This window comes from Dipodomys spectabilis, unplaced genomic scaffold, assembly GCF_019054845.1.
Source record: "Dipodomys spectabilis isolate Male_0828 unplaced genomic scaffold, ASM1905484v1 ptg000073l, whole genome shotgun sequence".
Classification (NCBI taxonomy): Eukaryota; Metazoa; Chordata; class Mammalia; order Rodentia; family Heteromyidae; genus Dipodomys; species Dipodomys spectabilis.
The window spans coordinates 3,606,921-3,631,942 of record NW_024870750.1 but is presented as its reverse complement, the minus strand read 5'-3'; the positions used below and the strand labels follow the sequence as shown (position 1 = coordinate 3,631,942).

The following is a 25,022-nucleotide window of genomic DNA, read 5'->3' as shown; positions in this document are numbered from 1 at the left end:
AAATAATTTGACCAAAGAGCCACAGAACATTATATTTTAATTTATACAGCAACAGAAATACTGAGAAAGTCTATAATAATTCACAAACTTCACAATTTATAACATAGATGAGACTTTTATTTCACCTATCATCTTGTAAGAAAAGAACTATAAAAAACACTATAGACATAAAACTAAAAAATGGGTACGCCTATAAATTCTTATTGTCATTAAGATCTGATTAAATCTTCCCAAAGGCATAAAGTCAATGTACTGGTAGTTTAAAGGTACCTACTCTAACTCCACAATTTCCCCCTACATGTGGATCCTAGGAAGACACAAAGATATGTGCAAGTATGGTCTTTAGAGACAGTCAAGAAACATTGAAAACAATCTAAATGTTTCTACCAGGCATTGTATAAATAGATGAGACATTGAAAATGATATAGACCTGTGTGTGTGTGTGTGTGTGTGTGTTTGTGTATGTGTGTGTGTGTTAAAAAAATCAATATGCAAAGTCTGATCCTTTTTTAAAGGTACATAGATATACTCTTGTATGTTTTAGGTGTCTCTCTAGGCGCACACAAGGGAAGCTTTAAAAGATATGCCTGAAACTTTATGGTATAAATTCTAGAGGGTAGGAGTATGAGAAATATTTTATTTTCCAAAACTGGAGTGCAGAAAAGTTATTAACTTTCACAGAGCCTCTATTCTTTTTACTACATCATGTTAAATTAGGAAAACTAGGTAAGAACACTTTTTCTGGTGCCTGGGACTTGAACTTTTTTTTTCCCTTAAGGTTAGCATACCACCACTTGAGCCACAGCTCCACTTCCAGCTTTTTGTGGCTAATTTGAGATGAGAGTCTCATAGACTTTATTGCTCAGGATGGCCTAGAACCACAATCCTCAGATCTTAGCCTTCTGAGCAACTAGGATTACAAGTGTGAGCCACCAGTACATGGCAGTAAAAACATTTTTAAAAGACAAGCATGGCTAGGAAGGTGGCTCAATAGTAGAGTGCTTGCCTTGCATGCACGAGGCCCTGGGTTCGATTCCTCAGCACCATATAAGCAGAAAAAGCTAGAAGTTGGGCTGGGAAGGTGGCTCAGTGGTAGAGTGCTTGCCTTGCATGCATGAGGCCCTGGGTTCGATTCCTCAGCACCACATAAGTGGAAAAAGCTGGAAGTGGCGCTGCGGCTCAAGTGGTAGAGCGCTAGCCTTGAGCTGAAGAGCTGAGGTACAGCGCCCAGGCCCAGAGTTCAGGCCCCAGGACGACAAAAAAAACAACACAAAACAAAACAAACGAAAAACAACCACCACAAAAGACAAGCATTTGTCTGAGAAAATTATCATAATGTAACCAGTAAAATCAACTGACATAGATAACTTACTCCTGGTAGCCAATTTTTGACCATAGCTAAATAAAATTTCTCCTTCAGAGATGGGTCTATCTAAAGTTTCCGTCTCCGTGACAGTAGCACTCAATGTGCTCTCCAGTGTGGATGAACGTGAACTGATCATCTGTACGGGAGAAGGAGCCTTGGGAGCTGCAGGAAATGGTATGAAGGGAACTGACTCTGGAGGTGCAGGCTGAGCAGGGAGGACCATGTCCTCAGGTTCTTCCTCTTTAGCCACAGACATTACTCTAAGAAGATAAAGACATATTTTTGAATTTATTAGGTCACTGAAAGTCTATAATCATTTTTATGTAAGGAAAAAATTGAATTCAACAGCATAACATCTCCTTTAGGAAGTCATTTCTGCCATTTATACTACTATAATTAACAAGATTTATCCTTTTTTTTTTTGTCGGTAGTAGGGCTTGAACTCTGGGCCTGGGTGCTGTCCCTCAGCTCTTTAGCTCAAGACTAGCACTCTACCACTTGAGCCACAGAGCCACTTCCAGTTTTTGGGTGGTTTATTGGAGATAAGAGTCTCACGGACTTTTCAGCTTGGGCTGGCTTTGAACTGTGATCCTCAGATCTCAGCCTCCTGAGTAGCTAGGATTACAGGCCTGAGCCACCAGCGCCCAGCTTATTCCTTTTTGTGTGTGTGTGTGCCAGTCCTAGGACTTGACCTCAGGACCTGGGTGCTGTCCCTAAGCATCTTTCACTCAATGCTAGTACTCTATCACTTTGAGCCATAGCTCCACTTCCAGTTTTCCAGTGGTTAAATGGAGATAAAAGTGCCTCACAGACTTTCCTGCCTGGCTTTGAACCACAATCCTCAGATCTCAGCTTCCTGAGTGAGCCATCAGAGCATGGCTGAGATTCATTCTTCTAAAATTGTTTTTATGTTTTAATCAAAGGCCAACTAGCAAGTTCTAGCAATGAAATACACATTTATAGTAATCAGTTATATAAAAGTAAACTGATATTAACTGAATAACTTTGTAAATGATGATCACACTAAGGTGAAATAATTTTCTATTTTATTAACAATCGGATGTCTTACTATAATCTGTTTCAAAACTTTTTAAGACTCCCCCACAGTATAACCCCTGCTTTCACTATATTTGATGTCGGTATAATTTGTGGAGGAGATGGGGAAAAACAAGTCGTTTAAGGATACAGGTGGACCCGTTGCAACAATGAGAAGTACAAGTTGTCATGTCGAAAACGAACTTTACAACTTTGGTGTGGGGCGGGGAGGGGGGGAGGATTGGGTTGAGAGAAGAGGGGGGGGGCTGGGAAGGGATGTGAAGGGTAAACAAAGGAGGAGCCTGCAATGCTTGATAAGAAATGTACTCATTATCTTGCCCATGTAATTGTAACCCCTCTGTACAGTATGTTCACTAAAAATTAAAATTAAAAAAAACTTTTAAGAGAAAGTAAAGGTATAAATAAATTTCATAGAAATTTTAAAAAAGAACAATGTTTATAAAACTTCTTATTTCCAGTTTGGTAAAGGTATATTGCTAAGTGGTAGAACACTACTCTAGCATATCAAAGGCCCTGGGTTTGATACTCAACACTGTAAAACAAAAACAAAAACAAAAACAAAACAAAAAAACCATCTACCACCAACAACCCAAAGCGTAGTTTGTGGTTTACAAAACTTCATATATCATGGCTGTGTTCTCCATGGGTCATATAAATCAAACGTCAGAATATAGAGTTACTGAAAGTGAATATAATTCACCCTATCCACAAGTTCTACATTCAGTATTTAGTTAACAACAAATGGAATATATTGGAAAGCAAAAAGCATCTGTACTTTTTCCTTGTTATTCTCCCCTGAGCAATGCAATATAACAACTCTTCACAGAGCATTTACATTGAATTAGGTATTCTAAGTAATCTAGAAATGATGGTAAGTATATAAGAGAATATTCATTGGTTATATGCAAATACTACGCCATATTATTATACAAAGGGATTTGAATATGTGTGAATGTTGGCATGAGTGTGTCCATGTACCAATTCCCTGTCAGATACAGAGGGACAAGTATAGGATGGGAGCAGTGGCTCATGTCTGTAAATTTTAGTGCATGGAGGAAGAGATCAGGGAGACTGTAGCTCAAGACTAGTCGGAGTAAAAAGTTGATAGGACCATTTCAACAAAAAAGCTGGGCATAAAGGTTCATGACTGTGATCTCAGCTACATGAAAGGCACAGGTAGAAGGAGCATAGTCTAAGACTGGACATGGGCAAAAACATGCGAACTTATACAAAAAAATAAAGAACAGCAAAAAAAGGCAGGAGGCATAGTTCAAATAGTAGAGCACCTATACAACAAGCACAAGTCCTGAGTTCAATCTCCAGTACTGGCAAAACAAAATGGAAACAGTAGGATGGGGGACAATTGTATGTTCTTTCTTACATAGCTCTTGGTTGAAGATCCTCTTGAAATGAATTAGGATTCTCTTCATCCAATGGCAGGTCTCCATCTCCCCATGGTTTAGGAATCTTCAATTCTGAGCTCGTTATCTTCATTTTATCAATGGAAATCTCTGACAAAGTTGGGGTAAGAGCTGCTGCTGAGGGAGGTGTCAAAGTAGGAGTAACTGTTGGAGTATTAAGTGTGATGGCAGACATATCAGTCCCTAAAGATTTTTCTTAAAAAGAGGAAAAATATAAAGGTTAGTAAAGGAAGGCAACATACATCTCTTCAGATACCCCTTTACATTCTGGCATACAAATAATAGCAATAAGAATAACAATGGTGAGGGTTGTGGCTATGAATGAGAGATTAATTTAGTACAGTATAAGAAGTAAAAGAAAAGGGCTGGGAATGTGACTTGGTGGTAAGAGTGCTGGCCTTGCATGCATGAAGCCCTGGGTTCTATTCCTCAGTACCACTTAACAGTAATCTATCTGTTAGATTATGTACTTTAAGAAGTGGTGATATGGTTTAAATATCTTGAGGACTGAATGAAATTTAATTCCCATATGCAAGAGATATTTGGAGGTGGGACTGTTGGGAACTAATTAAGGGTGAGAAGACGACTTGAAGTCAGGGGTTCCATGCTTTTCCACCATGTAGTAGTTCCTTCTGACACTTATGAAACAGCAAGGAAGCCCTTAACAGATGCAGTCCCTTAGTCTTGGACTTTCCAGCTTCCAGAATTGTAAGAAACTAATTTACTTTCTGTACAAACTACCCAGAGTATGTGATATTCTGTTATAGAAATATAAGATGGTCATGTGACAACTAATTCCTTTGCAGAAAAAAAGTGATTTTCTAAAACCCAGTAAGCAATGACTATGTATAATCAAAAGCATCTTAGAAAACAAATTACAAACTTTTAGTTAATAGTTGCTTAAATTATAATTAAGTCAAAGAAATAAAGGTCATACCTTTTTCAGCAACTATTTCTTTCACAGAAAACGCTATCTCATGTTCTGAATCGCAGGGAGAGGAATCTGGAGTTTGTAATAACACGAGCTTAGGGGATGCTGGAGGTGAGCCAGGAGGAGTAGGCTGTGGGGTAGCCACTGGGGTATACACTCTTTCCTAAAATAAATGAGTAAAACAAGACAAATGGTGTTGGTCATCAAAATAAAAATAATCAACAACAATACAGAGTTCATCCATAGACTGTGTAGAACTTAGGCAAAATAACAACAAAAAGGAGTCTCAGGTTCCCTGGGTCCTAACTGTCTAGTGTAAAAATGGCCTAAAGAAACTCTTTGGATGGGCTGGGAAGGTGGCTCAGTGGTAGAGCACTTGCCTTGCATGCTCGAGGCCCTGGGTTCAATTCCTCAGCACCACATAAGCAAAAAGAAAAAAGTCGGAAGTGGCGCAGTGGCTCAAGCGGTAGAGCGCTAGCGCCTTGAGCTGAAGAGCTGAGGGACAGCGCCCAGGCCCAGAGTTCAGGCCCCAAGACCAGACCCCAAAAAAAAATAAAAAAAGAAACTCTTTGGAACTTTACAACTTTGGAGAGGGAGATTGGGTGGAGGGGGGCCGGGGGGGGGGGGGGGGGGGGGGATGGGAAGGGATGGGAAGGGGAAACAAAGGAGGAGGCTACAATGCTTGATAAGAAATATGTCATGGGCTGGGAAGGAGGCTCAGTGGTAGAGCGCTTGCCTTGCATGCCTGAGGCCCTGGGTTCGATTCCTCAGCACCACATAAGCAGAAAAAGCCGGAAGTGGCACTATGGCTCAAGTGGTAGAGCGGTAGCCTTGAGCTGAAGAGCTGAGGGACAGCGCCTAGGCCCAGAGTTCAGGCCCCACGACCAGACCAAAAAAAAAATAAAGAAATGTACTCATTAGGGCTGGGAAGGTGGCTCAGTGGTAGAGCGCTTGCCTTGCACGCATGAGGGCCTGGGTTCGATTCATCAGCATCACATAAGCAGAGAAAAAAGACCGAAGTGGCATCGTGGCTCAAATGGTAGAGCATTAGCCTTGAGCTGAAGAGCTGAGGGACAGTGCCCAGGCCCAGAGTTCAGGCCCTCGACCAGACCCCCCCCCCCAAAAAAAAAAAAAAAGAAAAAGAAATGTACTCATTATCTTGCCCATGTAATTATAACCCCTCTGTACAGTATTTTCACAATAAAAAAAAAAAAAGAAAAAAAAAGAAAAACTCTTTGGAAATCACCTCTGAATTAGGCCTCTCAAAAATTTTAAATACTTTTTTTGCTAGTCCTGGGAGATGAACTCTGGGCCTGGGCGTTGCCCCTGAGCTTCTTTTGCTCAAAGTGAGCTCTCTCTCTCTCTACCACTTAAGCTACAGGGCCACTTCCAGCTTTTTTGAGTAGTTTATTGGCGATAAGAGTCTCACGGACTTTCCTGCCTGTGCTGGCTTCTAACTGCTATCCTCAGATCTCAGTCTCCTGAGAGCTAGGATTACAGGTGTGAGCCACAGCACTCAGCTTAAGTATTGTCTTTTAATACAGAAAGGAAGACTAAATGCATACAGCTTAGACCAAAAGCCCACTACATTGATAGACAAGCCCTGCAACTTAACTGACAAAAACAAAGCCCAGTGCTGGTGGCTCACACCTGTAATCCTAGCTACTCAGGAGGCTGAGATCTGAGGATTGCAGTTCAAAGCTTGCTGGGACAGGAACATCTGTGAGACTCTATCTTCAATTAACCACAGAAAACCAGAAGTGGGGGCTGGGAAGATGGCTCAGTGAAAACTGGAAGTGCTGCTGTGGCTCAAGTAGTAGAGCACTCACCTTGAACTGAAGAGCTCAGGGATAACACCTAGGCCCAGAGTTCAAGCCCCATGACCGACAAAAAAAAAACCAAAACAAAAAAACCCCACAAAAACAGCCTTTAAGCACAAGAGGACCAGTATTTAAAAAGTAATGAAGAGATAAGGAAAAAGTGGGAGAATAGCAAAGAGGAAGACAATAGAAAGATAGAAAGTACTAGGGAAAAAAGGACAATTTTAATGTTAATCTGTTGAGTATGTAACTACTCAAATGGTTCAAAAATTTTAAGATACAAAAGCATAACAGTTACTTTCCTATTTGTGTCCTTTCTATACAATTCCTTTCCTCAGACTTGCAAATAATCTTAAGTCATTTCATAGGTATATATAGATATATATAGATATATCAATGGAATGAATCTGAAGCAATAGCACTACTTAAATCTTTGTAATTTATAGGATCAGAAATGATTAGTTTTTACAACTGGTAATACAGAATATATTTGAATTTGTATAATTTCATGTTGCTATAACAGAATTCTATTTTATATAATAAAGCTGATCAAACAATCAGTAATAAATATATTTATTAAAATATATTTTCGGGCTGGGAAGGTGGCTCAGTGGTAGAGCACTTGCCTTGTATGCTTGAGGCCCTGGGTTCGATTCCTCAGCACCACATAAGCAGAAAAAAAAAAAGCCAGAAGTGGCGCTGTGGCTCAAGTGGTAGAGTGCTAGCATCGAGCTGAAGAGCTGAGGGTCAGTGCCCAGGCCCAGAGTTCAGGACCCACGACCTGACCCAAAAATCTCTTGTAGAGATTAAAAACAGAAGTTAAACCAAAAAAAAAACCCACCAAGAGATCGTTTGACTGTACATAAATTTAAAAAGATTAAAAAAAGGTATTTTTGGAACATCTGGGAAAATTTGAAAAAGGTCTCATTGTTTAAATATTAATATTAAATTTGGTGGGATATGATATGATATTTTAGTTACTGAAGAAAGCAACTTGTTCATTGGTGATACTGCTTGATGCTTTGAGTTAAGGTATAATGGTATCTGCAACTTTCAAGTCATTTTTAAAGGGCAGTAGATACAACAATTTAAAAAATAGGCCAATATGTTATCAACTTTGAAAAACAGATAAGGGAGATACAGACATTCAGTATATCATACTTTCAACTTTTCTGCAGATTTAAAAGTTTAAAAAAAATGCTAAGCAAAAACTTTTGATTATAGCAATAAGAATTGAGAGGGGGCTAGGAAGGTGGCTCAGTGGTAGAGCGCTTGCCTTGCATGCATGGGCCCTGGATTTGATTCCTCAGCACCACATAAGCAGAAAAAAAAAAGCCGGAAGTGGTGCTATGGCTCAAGTGATAACATGCTAGCCTTGAGCTGAATAGCTGAGGGACAGCACCCAGGCCCAGAGTTCAGGTCCCATGACTGGGGACCCTCCCCCCCAAAAAAAAGAATTGAGAGGAGGCAGGTTAAGAAAGAGTAACAAAAATGAGGTGAGTCTGATCAAAGTACATTATATGCATGTATGTAAATATCACAAAGAAACCCCTTTCTAACAACGAATCTATGCTAAAAATGATAACAATAAGGAATAAAACTCTATCACAAAGTGTGATCACAAGATATGTAGTTTAAAATTTATTTAAACCTATCAAAAAGTACCCTAGAACTCTTAAATCATGAAAGGAAAGTCACTTCTACCGGCAAGCATGTTTCTGGCACGCATGTTTCCGGCAAGCATGTTTCATTTGTTGAAATGTCACCAGAAGCACTGGTGGTAGCAGGAGCTTGTTTCTTTGTTTCCCGGTCACCCAGCATGACAGCAATGGTCTCAGCAAGAGCTTCATTCACAAAATGGCTAATCATGTCTGAATTCACCGGAACACCCGCATCAACAAAGAGCTGAAGAGCACCGCCACTTGTTCCTTCCACTAAAAAGTGAAAGATTTTTCAACGTAAGTGGGCAAGAAACGTAGGTACAACTTAAATCTTGATTCTTCAACTTTTAAAGTTCCCAATATGTGTGATCGTGCCAATATATGTGAGGGTAGAAGAAGGAATAAAAGTGAAAATACAAACATGACAAAGACAAAGATAAGTATTCATATTCTATCTCCACAAGCCAAAAGAGGGAGGAAAACACACAAATAAATTGCCTTGGGCTGGGAAGGTGGCTCAGTGGTAGAGCGCTTGCCCTGCATGCCTGAGACCCTGGGTTGGATTCCTCAGCACCATATAAGCAAAAAGAAAAAAGCCGGAAGTGGCGCTGTAACTCAAGTGGTAGAGCGCTAGCCTTGAGCTGAAGAGCTGAGGGACAGCGCCCCGGCCCAGAATTCAGGCCCCATGACCGGACCCCAAAAAAAAAAAAAAATTGCCTTTTTCCCACCACTAAAAAACTGAATAAATGTGGCTCACACCTGTAATCCTAGCTATCCAGAAGGCTGAGATCTGAGAATCACAGTTTAAGACAAGCCTGGGCAAGAAAGTAGTGAGATTCTTAACTAAAAGCACAAAGGAAGAGCTGGTTTAGACAGAAAAAGGAAATCGATTTTGGTTATGTCAAAGGTAGGATGCCAGTAGAGCATCAAGTAGAATAGCAAACAGGTTTGGGTATAATGGCATGACTATTATCCTATCTTTTCTAGAAGTGGAGATTAGGGGTAGAAGGGGTTGGTTCATAACTCAGTAGTAGAGGACCTGCCTAAGCAAGCATGAAGCCCTGAGTTTAAACTCCAGTACCACTCACACATACACACACAAAAGAAGTTCATTTAATTATTCGGTGAAGATGTTCTTAATAGGTATCAGTGAAGGGCTAGGCAGTAAAGAAGAAGCATCTTTAATCCAGTAATTTATAGTCTAGTGAGTAAGAAAGACATATAATCAACCATAGTCTAGTAATTATTATAACAAATATATTAAGTTATATGCATAAATATATATGTGTATATATACTTATACATATTTACTATGATAGAAAAATAGAGAGTTTGGAGTAGAGGGATGAGGGAAACACCTCAATTTAAAAGCTGCAGTACGGAATAAAGGGAAGAAGGTACCTTTGGTATATATAAATCCACAATGAACTAAAGGTTTTAACTTTTGATAACAAAAGAAAGAAAATATTCCATCTCACTTACCAATGTCAGAAGTCAATGATTCACTTGCTTCACTAACTGAATCACTGTCATTAGGCCTGGCCTGATGCTGGATTGGAAAGAGTCTAGAGATAATTCTTGACATTATTTCTTGTTCTACCCTGGGGGAATAAAAGAACTCCCAAGTTTGGTTGAAGTATAGAACATGTTACCCACATCATCCTTAAACATAACCTGTTCCCATGGTATAAACATTTACATATGGAAGCAGTCATCTGAAAAATACATCTGGAAAGAAAAAACTGTATTTTCCAACAAGAAAAACCACATGAAACAGAATAAAAAACTCTTTCATATTAGTTTAATGAAAAGTTTAATGGAATGCCTAAATTTATGGTAAGATTTGGCCAACGATTATCTGGCATATCTTGTGCCTCCAAGGTTTGATTCACATTGTGAGAGCTAATTTGTAAGATAATAACAAAGCAAAGCTAGAAGACAGTCTAGCTGCCTACTCTTCAGGGAAATAAATATGTAGATGGTAATACAAAGTAGTATTCTCCCTAAAAGAAAGAAAGACTTCTTTTGTTACATTTCTTTAGAACAGATGAGACGCTTTAAAAATTATTATACAAGGGCTGGGAAGGTGGCTCAGTGGTAGAGCGCTTGCCTTGTATGCATGAGGCCCTGGGTTCAATGCCCCAGAAGCACATAAGCAAAAGAGAAAAAAAGCCAGAAGTGGTGCTGTGGCTCAAGTGGTAGAGCGCTAGCCTTGAGCTGAAGAGCTGAGGGACAGCACCCAGGCCCAGAGTTCAGGCCCCACGACCGGACCCCCCCCCCCCAAAAAAAAAAATTATTATACAAATGGTAGAAGTTGATTATAGCATATTTAGAGAATACATAAAAGTTTTTTTAAAAGTTTGAGAATGCTCACCATAATCCTTGATTCAAGGATAAATGTGGTTATTAGCAACTTGTTTTTATTCTGTGCATATTTATTTTTCAGGTCTTATAAGCCGAGGTTATAAGTATTGCTTCACTTATATAGCTGTGCACTAGTATTTTTCAGTATCATCCAATATTCTTCTAAACCTAAGTTTAATGGCTCAATGAACAGTTCTTTAGTTTATAACAAACATTTCTTTTTTTCTTTTCTTTTTTTTTTTGTCGGTCTGGGCTTGAACTCTGGGCCTGGGCGCTGTCCTTGAGCTCTTCAGCTCAGGGTGAGCGCTCTACCACTTGAACCACAGCACCACTTTTGGTTTTCTGGTGGTAGAGTGAAGATAAGATTTCACTGACTTTCCTGCCCAGGCTGGCTTTGAATCACAATCCTCAGATCTCAGCCTCCTGAGTAACTAGGATTATAGGTGTGAGGCACCGGTGTCCAGCTATATTTCATAATCTGGGCATGATGGTATACTATTAGAATTCTAGCTACTTAGGAGGGTGAGGTAGGAGGATCTCAAGTTCAAGTTCAAGGCCAGGTTAAACAACACAGATAGACCTTGTCTCAAAAAAACAAAAATAATCACTCCTCTGTCCTAACTTCCTTAAGGTTACTTACAAGTAAAGGTAAGGATATAATAAGAATCATTTTCATATTCACATGTAATAACCAAGTAATGTATTCTTACCACCTTTTGCTGTTTGCCTGTTTCTAGTGTTGGTATTATCTGGCTGAGTAACAGAGCCATAATTATTTCCTTAGAATACATTCTGGAAGTGAATCACTATATTCTGGAAGTGAATCACTACAATAAGGAACCTGTACTTTCTATTTGCACTGCTGGAGACTGAACTTATAGTCTTGCCCTTGACCACACCTTAAGTCCTTTTTTACTTTTAGTCTGTTTTCAGAAAGCATCTTGTGCTAACTTTGCCTGGGCTAGCCTCAAACCCTAATCCTATCTTTACCTTCTGAGTAGCTGGGATTACAGGTGTAGCCAGAACATCTCCATTTTTTTTTTTTTTTTGGGGGGGGGGGGTCTGGTCGTGGGGCCTGAACTCTGGGCCTGGGTGCTGTCCCTCAGCTCTTTAGCTCAAGGCTAGCACTCTACCACTTGAGCACAGTGCCACTTCCGCCACTTCCGGGTTTTTTCTTATGTGGTGCTGAGGAATTGAACCCAGGGCCTCAAGCATGCAAGGCAAGCGCTCTACCACTGAGCCACCTTCCCAGCCCCAGAACATCTCCATTTTTAAGGCTTCTGTTATTCAAGTAACAGCTTCTTTTGTTCTAGAAGATAGCCCAGGAAAAAATTTCAAGAGCAAAATAAATTTAAAAGCATTGTATCACTGGGCACTGGTGGCTCACACCTGTAATCCTAGCTACTCAGGAGGTTGAGATCTGAGGATTCAGGGTTCAAAGCCAGCCCAGGCAGGAAAGTCTGTGAGACTCATCTCCAATTAAGCACCAGAAACCAGAAGTGGCGATGTGACTCAAGTAGTAGAGCATTCGCCTTGAGCTGAAGAGCTCAGGGATGGCACCCAGGCCCAGAGTTCAAGCCCCATGACCAAAATAAATAAATAGGCATTATATCAAATAATTTTCATTGACATTCACAAAGGAAAAATTTAATAAAAAAAGACAAGGAAGTTTCTCAACTACAATTTATACTATACAGTTATATTTGCTACTATGATTCTTATCAAACAAATATCATTGTAAACTCACCACTGAACTAAGTCATTTTCCAATGTTTCTTTTCTTTCTATTACTTTCTCTAGAATATTAGTAGTTGGCTGAAATGTAGAAACAACTGGTGGAAATGGAGGACCATTATATTTTGTAGAAAGAACTTTAACACTTCTGTTAAACTCCAACATTGGTTCAGAACATTCTGGAATTTCATCACGTGTTTCTTCTTCCTGGTAACAAGAAAAAAGACACATAGATTTCTTCAAGATTTTCAAACATTGGTTTAGGCTGAACACTAAACTACACAAATGAACCATTTCTAGATTAACAAACATTCTGAATTAGGTTATATTTTGAGTATAAAATACTTATTAACTATACAAACCACAATTGAAGACTCCTTAATTGCATTATTAGTTTGTCCTTTTAAAACCAAATATTTGAGCTGAAGATATAGTTCAGTGGTACAGTACTTGCCTAGCATTTGTGAGGCCCTGGATTTGATCACCATCATCATAAAAACCAGAACAAAATATCAATATTCACTCTATATAGTCATAAAAATCCCAGAAAACTTGATTGTGACTGAATTACTAATAAACATTATTAATATCTCCCTTTAGAAATTTAGGAAATTTACCATCTTAAAACTTTTTCCCGGGGCTGAGAAGGTGGCTCAGTGGTAGAGAGCTTGCCTTGGATGCATGAGGTCCTGGGTTCAATTCCTTAGCACCACATAACCAGAAAAAGTTGGAAGTGGCACTGTGACCCAAGTGGTAGAGCGCTAGCCTTGAGCTGAAGAGCTGAGGGACAGCGCTAAGGCCCAGAGTTCAAGCCCCATGACTGACCAAAAAAAGCAACTTTTTCCCAAGTATCATTTTGTTCTTATAAAATCTATTTCATATTAAGTATGCAATTAGAACACTTTACAGTATTACTTTCATCATCAGGTAATGCTCAAAAGTTATTTCTGATATTTAAAAAATTTTATTATATTGTTACATGAAAATAACCTAAACTGAATTTATCTTGTCTTTAACTCAACTCAGGTCAATTCTGACATCTAAAATAAGATTTCATTTTTTTATTACTAAAACCAAAACTAGTCAGTTCCAAAAGTCAGAGAAATATAAAAAATATACAATTTTTTATTTTAATGTAATTTCAATTAATTTTATATTCTATTATCTCTTCTCCTATTTTTCATATTTTACTTTCTCCTCCATTTTCCCTCCTTGCATTTTATTATTTCTATCATTTCTATAATTTGCACTCCATATGGGAGCTCCTCTTGATTTTGGACTATTTCCAACTTTTTTCCAATATAAACAACAACTACCACAATATTCAATAGATAAATGTATTAAAATGTAGAAGGGACAGAGAGAGAGTTCAAAAGAAATGGAAAGAAGCCAGGTGCTGGTGGCTCCAGCCTATAATCCTACCTACTCAGATCATGATTCAAAAAGCCATCCTAGTTAGGAAAGTCTATGAGACTCTTATCTACATGGTGCTCTGGCTCATGTGGTAGAGCAGTAACCTTGAGCAAAACAATAGAAGTTCAGGGACAACACCGAGACCCTGAGTTCAAGCCTTAGGATCAGAAGAAAGAAAGAAAGAAAAGGAAGGAAGGAAAGAAGAAAGGGAAGGAAGGAAGGAAGGGAGGAAGGAAGGGAGGGAGGGAGGGAGGGAAGGAGGGAGGAAAATAATAGAAGGAAAGGACAGAGGCAGGTGAGGTAAATCCAGGTAGGAAAGACATTATTACATTTCATGGAGGCAGAAGGTAACACATATGAAGATAAAACTGGACCACAGAATCTTAACTTTATATATAGGTTTAAAAAATAGAAGTATACTGGGTTAGGAATGTGGTTTAGTGGTAGAGTGCTTGCCTTGCCTGTATGAAGCCCTGGGTTTGATTCCTCAGTATCACATAAACAGAAAAAGCTAGAAGTAGCGCTGTGGCTCAAGTTGTAGAGTGCTAGCCTTGAGCTGAAGAGCTAAGGGACAGTGCCCAGGCCCAGAGTTCAAGCCCCACAACCGACAAAAAAAGAAAAGGAAAGAAAGTCAAAGGTATTCAACCACTTGCACAAATATTAGGAGAACTTTTCATGGTATAAGTTTTATTACCTGTGTAACATCAATTATTTCATTCAAGTTAGTTCCAGGCAACTTCAAGTCGTCATCTATCTTTACAAATTCTGGAATCTAAGAAAAGATTTTCAGAAAGTTTTTGTTATGCTCAAGTTGTAAAAATTTATATATAATGTATCATATTTCCAAATGGCTCTATTTTTTATATTTTATATTTTGCATTTACACTTTTTTTCATTTGTATTTTTGAAGTTTAAATGTGTCATTTACTTAATAAATGAAATCGAAACTAGTCCCTAAGCCTTTAGACCATCATTTCAATAGCTGTAAAAATTAAATATTGGTTTTAGTATCAATTTTTAACATTTAAAGGATTTCCTCATACTTGATGTACTTTTTTTTTTTGTCAGTCCTGGGCCTGCCTGAACTCTGAGCCTGGGAGCTGTCCCTCAGCTCTTCAGCTCAAGGCCAGCACTCTACCATTTGAGCCATAGCACCACCTCTGGCTTTTTCTGCTTATGTGGTGCTGAGGAATCAAACCCAGGGCCTCATGCATGCAAGGCAAGCACTCTACCACTGAGTTACCTTCCCAGCCCTGCAATAATTGTGATTCTCAGTTTCCATGTCTTATGCTCCACAAACATTTATTTACAAAGTTGCTTTTTTTTTTTTGCTGAAGGTACTGAGGTTTGAACTCAGAGCCTTTCACTTACTAGGCAAGTGCTCAACTTCTTGAGCCACATTCCCAGCCCCAGTTTTAGTATTAAAAGTTAACATTTAAAGGATTGTCAATAAGTATAACTTAAGTCATTGATCAATAGGTTGACAAGATTATGATTTTTTTTTCTATAGTTAAGATAAAGTGCTTGTATGTGTATCTATAGAAGCATACACAAACTTACAAAAAAGTAATACTTTTAGAAATAGTAATTTCAGAAATCTAATATATGGGCTTTGCTATATAAAATTCAGTCACCAAAATCCACATCAGTATCTTGCCAAGAGTAAGAATGATTAAAAGTCCAAAAATTTATTATCTGTAATTAAATATATTTCAATAAATTTTCAATAAAAACAACATTATTGATGTAAGTTAAATTAGATAGAGATTCTTGGTGTTTTCTCTGTTACCTTCATTGATCAAGTCTGCTTTCAATAACAAAACCTTGGATTGAGTTAAATTACAGTTCTATTTTGCTACAGCAAAAGTCCTAAGTGCCAATCATGTCAACAGTATGACTATGTAATATCCCCAGCTATAAACTCCAATTGTCCCTAGAAAATTCACATTCAAAGAATCTAATTCCCATGTAAATCAGAGATTATTTACCAAAGAGACAGAATTCTTCATATATGTGAGTCTCACAATTTGCATACCAAAATATTACCTAGGGATTTTACCCTTCTGCATACTTACAAATATAAAGATCTTAAACTTCCTTTTTCAAGTTTATAAATAATTTTAAATTTATTATTATTGTAATCATTATATATATCCATTATTATAATAGATTATGATCTGATAGAAGGCTTGGAGTGCAATGATAGGTAAAATCTGCAGCCAGACATGAGGTAAAGCAATATAACAGCACTTTGACATCTACCTGTATCCCAGTGTACGGTGGAGAAAGAGAAGCTTCTCGGGGACAGGGCAGAGGGGACTCAGCATCTGCACTGCTGTAGGAAACACTGTCAATATCTACACTCGGCAATACCTACAATAGAACACAACATGTAGCTTTTTCCTAATCATTTGGACTCAAGTATTTGTAAACAACAAGTATTTGAAAACAACAAGTATTTGAAAACAACATGTCCTTTAAGTTTTACTGATGATGCTAATAGCTAACAATTTTTTAAATTATAAAAGCTCATTTTATAAAATGTGAAAAGAGGAAAACACAAAATCCTATCGTTTTTTTTCTTTTGTTGTTGTTGTTAGTCGTGGGACTTGAACTCTGGGCTTGGGCACTGTCAGCTTTTCAGTTCAAGGTGAGCATTCCTACCACTTGAGCTACAACCCCCACTTTCGGTTTTCTGGTGGTTTATTGGAGATAGGAGTCTCAAGGACTTTCCTGCCCTGGCTGGCTTAGAACTGTGTTCCTCAGATCTCAGCCTCCTAAGTGGCTAGGATTATAGGCGTGAGCCACTGGCGCCCTGCCAAAATCTTATCTTAAAATCCTATCTTAAGATAACTTTATTTTCTTTACTGTATTCTTTTCCTTTTTATTAGGTACTTAGGCATGTAAAATAGTGCTCATTATGGTATTTCATTATTATTAGAACATAAACACCTTATCATGCTCTGTACAGGCTTCATATTTTAAAGTAAGTAATTCAACAAGTATATATCATGCTTTATTTCATTAGGGTCCTATTGATCAGCATTTAGAATATTTCCAAATTTACTATTATTACATGTAAAACAATATAAAAATCTTTATATATACAGTTTTCTTCTTAAACTTTGAATTATTTCATTTTATTAGGTATATATTAGATTAACTTCTTGGGCCACATGAATATTGAAGATACTCATTAATTACTAGCAAATTACATTTACATAATCTCTAAATTATAAAAAGCATAACAGAATGGGCAGGGAAGGTGGCTCAGTGGTAGAGCACTTGCCTTGCATGCCTGAGGCCCTGGGTTCGATTCCTCAGCACCACATAAGCAAAAAGCAAAAAGCTGGAAGTGGAGCTGTGGCTCAAGTGGTAGAGTGCTAGCCCTGAGCGGAAGAGCTAAGGGACAGCGCCCAGGCCCAGAGTTCAGGCCCCACGACCGCACCCAAAAAAAAAAAAAAGTATAACAGAAGAGTGGGAGAGGTGACAATGATCAAGATGCACTGTAGTCATAACCTGACTTACGGAATTGAAACTTCTTTGCACAACTACTTAAGTAAATAGGGCCGGTACCAGTGGTTCACGCCAGTAATCCTAGTGACTCAGGGAGCTGAGATCTGAGAATCATGGTTCAAAGCCAGCCTGGGCAAGAAAGTCTTGAGACTTTTATCTCTAATAAAATTACAAAAAAAAAAAAAAAGCCAGAAATAGAGCTATGGCTCAAGTGGTAGAGCGCTAGCCTTGACAAAAGAAGCTCTAGGACAGTGTCCAGGCCCTGAGTTAAGCCCTAGGACCAGCAAAACATAAAAACAAACACTTTCCAATAAAGCATAATGAACTAGAAACTTTAGCGAACGTTTAACTGAAATAAGACTTCCTACAATAAGTGTTAAGACAGAAGTATGTTATTGTTACAAACTGTGCTTACTCTTGTTCACATCCTTTGAATATTTTTGAATTTTGATCTATATGTTTTCTCAGTTAAAAGTTAACTCTTTGCTAGTGCTTTCCTTTTTTATGTTGTTTTTCTTATATAAGTAACTTTTGGATTTTATATATTAAAATCTTTTCTATCATATCTGAGTTTTCTTCTCTCATATACCAGGCTTGGTCTCAGTTTATATAAAAATTCCATGAAATAACCTTCTAATATTTCTGTTTTAATATTGTATAGTTTAACCTACTGCCTTTATGGAACTCATTTGCTATGTAATAGTAATTTAGAGTCTAAAACTGATCTTTCTTTCACACTGTTAAACCAATTACAACATACATAATATCATTTCCATGAATTTTGTTTACTAGTAACACAAGAAGTCTCTATCTTGCTGCATATACCTTTTAGATAACCAAGGTTAATTCTGAAATCCTGTTATATTAGACTAACATCAAAACTCAACTTTTCTAAGCCATTTATTCTTCCAGATATCAAAATGATCCTTTGTTTTTGCAGATAAAAGAACTTGGTTACTTTTTTACATTTGAAATTATAGATTAAGTTGAGGAGAACTGATAACTTGACTAGTCTTCTGTACATAAAAATAAGTCTCTCTATAGGCATCAAGTCTTTTTATATGTGTTTGTGTAAAGTTTGCAGCATTAGTATATAAGTCACACTCTCTAAGTCTTCTTAAACCATGAAGAAATCAAAATTTTTGTGAATTATAATAATTAAAGTACTAATATTGAGCCCAAGATGTTTTTTGTTTTTTTGTTTTTTTTTTGGGCCCAGTCATGGGGCCTGAACTCTGGGCCTGGGCACTGTCCCTCAGCTCTTCAGCTCAAGGCTAGCGCTGCACCACTTGAGCCACAGAACCACTTCCGACTTTTTTCTTTTTGCTTATGTGGTGCTGAGGAATTGAATCCAGGGCCTCAGGCATGCAAGGCAAGCGCTCTACCACTGAGCCAACTTCCCAGCCCCCCAAGATGTTTTTGTCTTAAAACTTTCTGCTTATGCACCCTGGCATACCTGTACAGCAAGCTGAGGAGGATCTTTTTTTTCCGACTTCATTTCAACAACTGCTATATTAGGTTTCTTTACTCTAGCTTCTCTTTGCTGACATGATGGAGGAATAGAAGTAGTCACTGTTACAGGGTGTGGCTTCTTTATAATCACTCCAGCAGGTGGCATGGAATCGCTATTACTTTGTGTTTGTCCTAAAAAATTGAGAAAAGAAAAATGAGTCAACTATTTCCAAAACAGTTAGAAAATTCAAATCTATTGCCTGGATATTGTGATGTTCCTTCATACAAAAGGGAAACATTCTCTCTCCATCATTATACTGTCAATATAAATACCATGCCATCCTTTATAGGAGTGGCACAACTTTTAGGCTTCAATTATATTATCTAATGTCATTCTCAAAATGAAGCCTATGAGCTTCTAATACTATAGGGGCTTTTTTGTGTATGTGTATGTTGGTCCTGAGGCTTGAACTCAGGGCCTGGGTGCTGAGGATCATGGTTTAAAGCCAGCCCAGGCAGGAAAGTCCATGAGACTCATCTCCAATAAACCACCAGAAAACTGTCAGTGGCACTGTGGCTCAAGTGGCAGAGCGCTAGCTTTGAGCTGAAGAGCTGAGGGACAGCACCCAAGCCCAGAGTCCATATTTAAATCATCCATCAAAATCAAAGAAAAAATATTGGGTGCAATGCTTCATGAATGTAATACAAGGTAGTCAGGAGGCAGAGATTAGAACGATTAAAATTTTAGGTCGGGGGTGGGGCAGTTTAGCAAGATCTCTTCTCAATTAATAAACCAGAGGTAGAGGTACACATCTGCTACCACACTTACACAGTAGGCTGTAGGTAGAAGGAGCACTGTCTGAGACCAGCCTTGGACAAAAACATGAAATTCTTTGTGAAAAATAACTAAAGCAAGGGAGGATTGGATGTTTAGTTCAAGCATGAGGTTCAGAGTTCGAACCTCAATAACACCAAATAAATTAAGGAAAAAATAGTGATGCAACTAAAAAAAAGTAGACTCTATTTAAAGAGATGATGTGAAGGCAAAAATGATTACTAATTGTGAGATTGATGACTTGGAGAGTATTGGCTTAGAACATACAACCACAGAAATCTAACATATAGCAGCCTAGTTCAAAAGTACATGAGAATGCTTTAAAGAACTTCCCTTGAGGCATGACAGTATTAACTAGCCAGCCAAATCTGAATTCTTGAATTATTATGTCACTGCATGTTTAATAACTTCATCTACAGAAATGTATTATAGAAAAGGAAAATGTTTCTTATGAGTGAAATTACAGCAGGAACTCATCATTTCAAAAACTAGTACGTTCTGGGGCCCTCCCCACATATAAAAACAACATACAGATTACTAATTGAAAGTTCTGTTCCTGCTCCTCAGAAATTAAAATTCATTTCACACATTTTGTTGGTTCTTACCTAGGAGAACTGCCATAGGAATCAGATGGCCTTCCAGGGTACCTGAAACAGAAGGTCTTTCTCTGCTTGGGCTGAACAAATACTGCTGATCACCATGAGGCAGTGTAGGTTTGAGATAGTTTATTTTAGAGCCCACCTTCATAGGTTTTGTTGCATAAAAGTCAGTTTGTGTCCTTATTGATTTGACTTTAGTACCTGCAATAATCATTAGTAACATGTATTTTATTTATATATTGTTAAATAATACTTGTTAAATATTATTTGAATATCTATAATATAGTCATCTGCATAGAACTACAGCAAAGTATATTCACAGAAATGAAATCATTCAATTTAATAACGTGATAGGATCATAAAAGTAGCATACAGACCAGAGGTCTGTTCTTAAATGGCCAGATAGTAAACATTTATTTCTTTTTAGACATGTGGTCTCAGTTACAGCTATTCAATTCTGCTGATACGCCATTAAAAAAGCTATAAACAGTATATAAATGATGAGCATAAAACTTTATAACATAATAAAATTTTATATCCAAATTATTTTATTTAACATATAGTTATATATGGAAGGATTTCATTGTTACATCTCCATATATGTTTACACTGTATTCCAACCAATCTCAACCCCTCTATCACTGTCTTTGTCTCAACTTCCCCCACAAAATCACATCCAACAGATTTTACTGTTCCATTTTCATAGTTAATATCTAAATAAAGTTTTTCTGTGTGTTGGTACTATGGTTTGAAATCAAGCTATTTTTATTCATGCACGAAAGCAACAAAAAATTTCACCTATGCTAAGGCCTTAAAATGAGAGCTGGGAAGGTGGCTCAGTGGTAGAGTGCTTGCCTTGCATGCATGAGGCCCTGGGTTCGATTCCTCAGCACCACATAAGCAGAAAAAGCCGGAAGTGGCACTGTGGCTCAAGTGGTAGAGTGCTAGCCTTGAGCTGAAGAGCTGAGGGACAGCACCCAGGCTCAGAGCTCAGGCCCCACGACCAACAAAAAATAAAACCAAAACCAAAACCAAATAAAAGGTTTTTAAATACTTTCTAGTAATAAACAATCTATGTGCATCTCTAAACTCTGGTCTATTTCCTCCTATCACTCATAGAAGGAATTATTTTTCCATCACTAAGTATTAGATAAGCTTAAGTGTATGTTTAAGTAATAAATAAAAAGCAAACAAAAGGAAATTTTGGATTTGAAGTTGACAATAAAATGAGGCAAAACAAAATATGAGGATTCTCACCTTTAACTCGTTCTATTACTTTTGGTCTCTGTGGTTTGGACCTAGGAGATGGAGAATTAAATCTGAGATAAGGTCCTTTTTTAAGAGTGCTGCGGTGGCCCTGATAAATTGGCTTTCCATATATTTGCAACATATAATCCTCATCTTGTAGAACTGTGGTTGATTTCAAAAGCTCCTATGAGTGTAAAATAAAAACTTGTTATGAAAACAGACATCAAGCACTTCATTTTTCTAAAGTCTCCTTTAGCTACTTTAAGTACTATAATATAAATGATTATGTTAGAAAAGTTCTACATTTTCAAGAGCCCTTAAATTCTGTCTTTACTTTGCAATCATGAATTTAAAAAGTATTCAACTTAAGTATAAAAAGCATCCACCTAAGACACAGAAAAGTTTTTATAATATTAAGTGTATTTTAATACCAAAAATAATGTTTAGACAGATTTTACATATTTTTTATACTTAAGTGTAAGCTCAGCTAGGAGGGAGGTAGAGATGATCAAGGCCAACCAGAGCAAAAAGTTAGTGAGATGCCATCTCAACAAAACGGAGGTAAATGTCTACAATCCTAGTTACAGGGGAGACATAGGTAGAAACATCAAGTTCCCAGGATGTCCAGGGCAAAAAATGAGATCCTATCTAAAAAAATAACCAAAGCAAAAAGCATTGCAAGTATAGCTCATTTAAGCACAAGGCTCTGACTTTACATCCCAGAAGACAAAAAATAACAACAACAACAAAAGACAAGTATAATAAAAATGCATTTAAACTATAATCATAGCTACTTGGGAGGCAGAGACTGGATGGTTATGGTCTGAGTTCACTCCAGGCAAAAAGAAGTTCATGAGATTCCATCTCAACAAATGGCTGGGTATGGTGGTGCCCAACTATCATCCTCAGTGACATAAGGAAGCACAAACAGAAGGATCACAGCCCAGACCAGTCTGGGCCTAAAATGAGACCATACCTTAAAAATAATTGTGGGAACCCTCAAGCCCTGTGGGACTGGCCCAGGAGATCTGAATACGAGTAGAAACTCCTGGTTGTGTGTATTTGTGTTTGATCTTCTTCAGTAATCTTGTCAAGAGACAAGAGGAGTCCCTCTGTAATTTCTGGCATCCCAGATCTGTTACAGTAACTGTTTACTTCAGTACTTCCAGATTTGTTCTTAATCTACATATTGGAATATGCTTTTGTTTATCTCCCCTTAATTTCCTTAAGAAAGGGGGGCAATATCTGTCTCATTCCTTACCCCATAGTGGTACTGGATTATTACTTATTTAATATTAAAATGATTAAAATGAGCTACACGACTTGTTGGCAGTGATGGGAGGGAAAAACTGGAAGAGAGCAAGGTAAGAGGTGAGATTGTCCAAAAAGAAATGTACTCTTTATCTGACTTATATAACAGTAACCCTTCTGTACATCATCTTCACAACAGCAATACAAAAATTAAAAAATATTAAAAAATTTTAAATGAGATGGCAGTACATGGGCATTTCCTTTTCTGTCACTCCAGAATCTGCTGGTTGGAACTAATAAATAAACAACACAAAAAGGGTTTGGTAGAGTGGCTCAAGTGGTACAGTACCTGCTTAGCATGTGCAAGAAACTGAGTTCAAACCTCAGTATAGCTAAAAAGAAAAAAGACAATAGATGTTGTAACTACTCTATGTATTCCTGATTCCACTTGCAGCCATAATCTGAATGCCACAGAAAATCAGCAACAAGTGCTAAGTATTGAATTACATCCTTTAATTTGCTCAAAAATCATGCTTGCAAAAATGGTAAGACCTATTAAAATTGTTTGAAAAAGGGATAAATAGTAACTGGGGTGAATTTGATGACATGATATCCATGTACGAAAATATCACAATAAACCCATTAAAACAATTAATATATGCTAATAAAAATGTCCATCTTTTCATGTGTCTATTGGCTATTCTTATTTCTTTTTCAGAGAAGTCTTTAAGTCTTTAGCCCACTTATTGATAGGGTTGTGGTTTCTTTGAGGATTTGGTTTTAGTAGGTTTAATTTTTTGAGCTCTAAGTATATTGTAGATGTAAGGCCTTTGCTGATGTATAGCTAGTAAAGATCTTCTCCCGATCTGTGGGCTTTCTATTTATCCTGTTAGCTATGTCTTTTGCCATGCAGAAACTCTTCAGTTTAATGCAATCCCATTTATCCAGCCACTCTTTGAGTTGCTGTGTTTCTGGATCTTTACTTAGGAAGTTCCAAGGAGCCCTTGAAAGAAATGCAAATCAAAACAACATTGAGATTCTACCTCACCCCAGTTAGAATGGCCATTGTTAAGAAAACTAATAGTAACAGATGCTGGCAGGGATGTAGCCAAAAGAGAACAATACTACACTGTTGGTGGGAGTGTAAACTTGTTCAACTACTCTGGAAAGCAGTATGGAGATTCCTCAAAAGATTAAACATAGAACTCCACTATGACCCAGCAATCTTACTCCTGGGCATTTACCCAAATGACCACAAACCAGCTTGCACTAATGCCACCAGCATAATCATGTTCACTGCAGCATTTTTTTTTTTTTTAATCATAGCTAAGATATGGAATCAACCCAGATGCCTTTTTTTTTTTTGGGTCTGGTCATGGGGCCTGAACTCTGGGCCTAGGTGCTGTCCCTCAGCTCTTCAGCTCAAGGCTAGCACTCCACCACTTGAGCCACAGCGCCACTTCTGGCTTTTTTCTTATGTGGTGCTGAGGATCGAACCCAGGGCCTCGAGCATGCAAGGCAAGCACTCTACCACTGAGCCACCTTCCCAGCCCCCAGATGCCTTTTAATAGATGAATGGATCAAGAAAATGTGGTATTGAATTCTATGCTTCCATCAGAAAGAATGACATTGCCCATTCATAAGGAAATAGAAAATTGTATTAAGGAAATTATATTAAGCTAAGTAAGTCAGACATAGACAAACATAGGCTGTATGGTTTCCCCCTCATTTGTAATAACTAGAATATGTCTAGAAATCTACAAATTAATTCAATCACAAAAGACAAACAATTACACTTGGACATGATTAAACAGCACTCTAAGCATGGCAAAATGAGAACATAAGAGGATATTCTTAGGAGAGGATCACAATGACTCAACATTTTTTTGCTTATCAAATTAACTTATCAAAATGAACTCCAAGAAATGGAAATAAGAGGTTTATTTATTTATTTATTTTTGGATCCAGTCGTGGGGCCTAAACTCTGGGCCTGGGCACTGTCCCTCAGCTCTTCAGTTCAAGGCTAGCGCTCTACCACTTGATCCACAGCGCCACTTCCGGCTTTTTTCTTTTTGCTTATGTGGTGCTGAGGAATCGAACCCAGGACCTCATGCATGCAAGGCAAGCGCTCTATCACTGAGCCACCTTCCCAGCCCAAGAGGTTTATTTTTTAATTGAACTGTTTGTACTTTTTTCTTTTTTTCCCCCTTTGGTTTATTCCCTGTTTGTCACTGTTTTTTATTTCCATATTCTTTCTCTTGTATATAAGTTTAGCTGATTTTGAGAAGGGAAGGGGAATTACAAAAATGGTAGGACAAAAAGTCAACTAAGTCACTAAACACTATGTTGGAAAAG

The 25,022-nt window shown here is 37.8% G+C and overlaps 1 protein-coding gene across 1 annotated transcript in view; it reads right to left on the bottom strand.

The window, feature by feature from the left end:
• Positions 1-25,022, bottom strand: part of Kiaa0586 (KIAA0586 ortholog) — a 108,647-nt gene that overhangs the window by 43,854 nt on the left and 39,771 nt on the right. The window contains exons 14-24 of the mRNA XM_042682533.1: positions 21,426-21,600; positions 20,175-20,369; positions 18,739-18,926; positions 16,029-16,139; positions 14,461-14,538; positions 12,367-12,560; positions 9,738-9,856; positions 8,299-8,528; positions 4,781-4,937; positions 3,804-4,038; positions 1,373-1,626 (exon numbers count right to left, since the gene is read on the bottom strand). Coding sequence (XP_042538467.1) covers positions 1,373-1,626; positions 3,804-4,038; positions 4,781-4,937; positions 8,299-8,528; positions 9,738-9,856; positions 12,367-12,560; positions 14,461-14,538; positions 16,029-16,139; positions 18,739-18,926; positions 20,175-20,369; positions 21,426-21,600 — 1,936 coding nt within the window. The remainder of the gene's footprint in view (positions 1-1,372; positions 1,627-3,803; positions 4,039-4,780; positions 4,938-8,298; positions 8,529-9,737; positions 9,857-12,366; positions 12,561-14,460; positions 14,539-16,028; positions 16,140-18,738; positions 18,927-20,174; positions 20,370-21,425; positions 21,601-25,022) is intronic.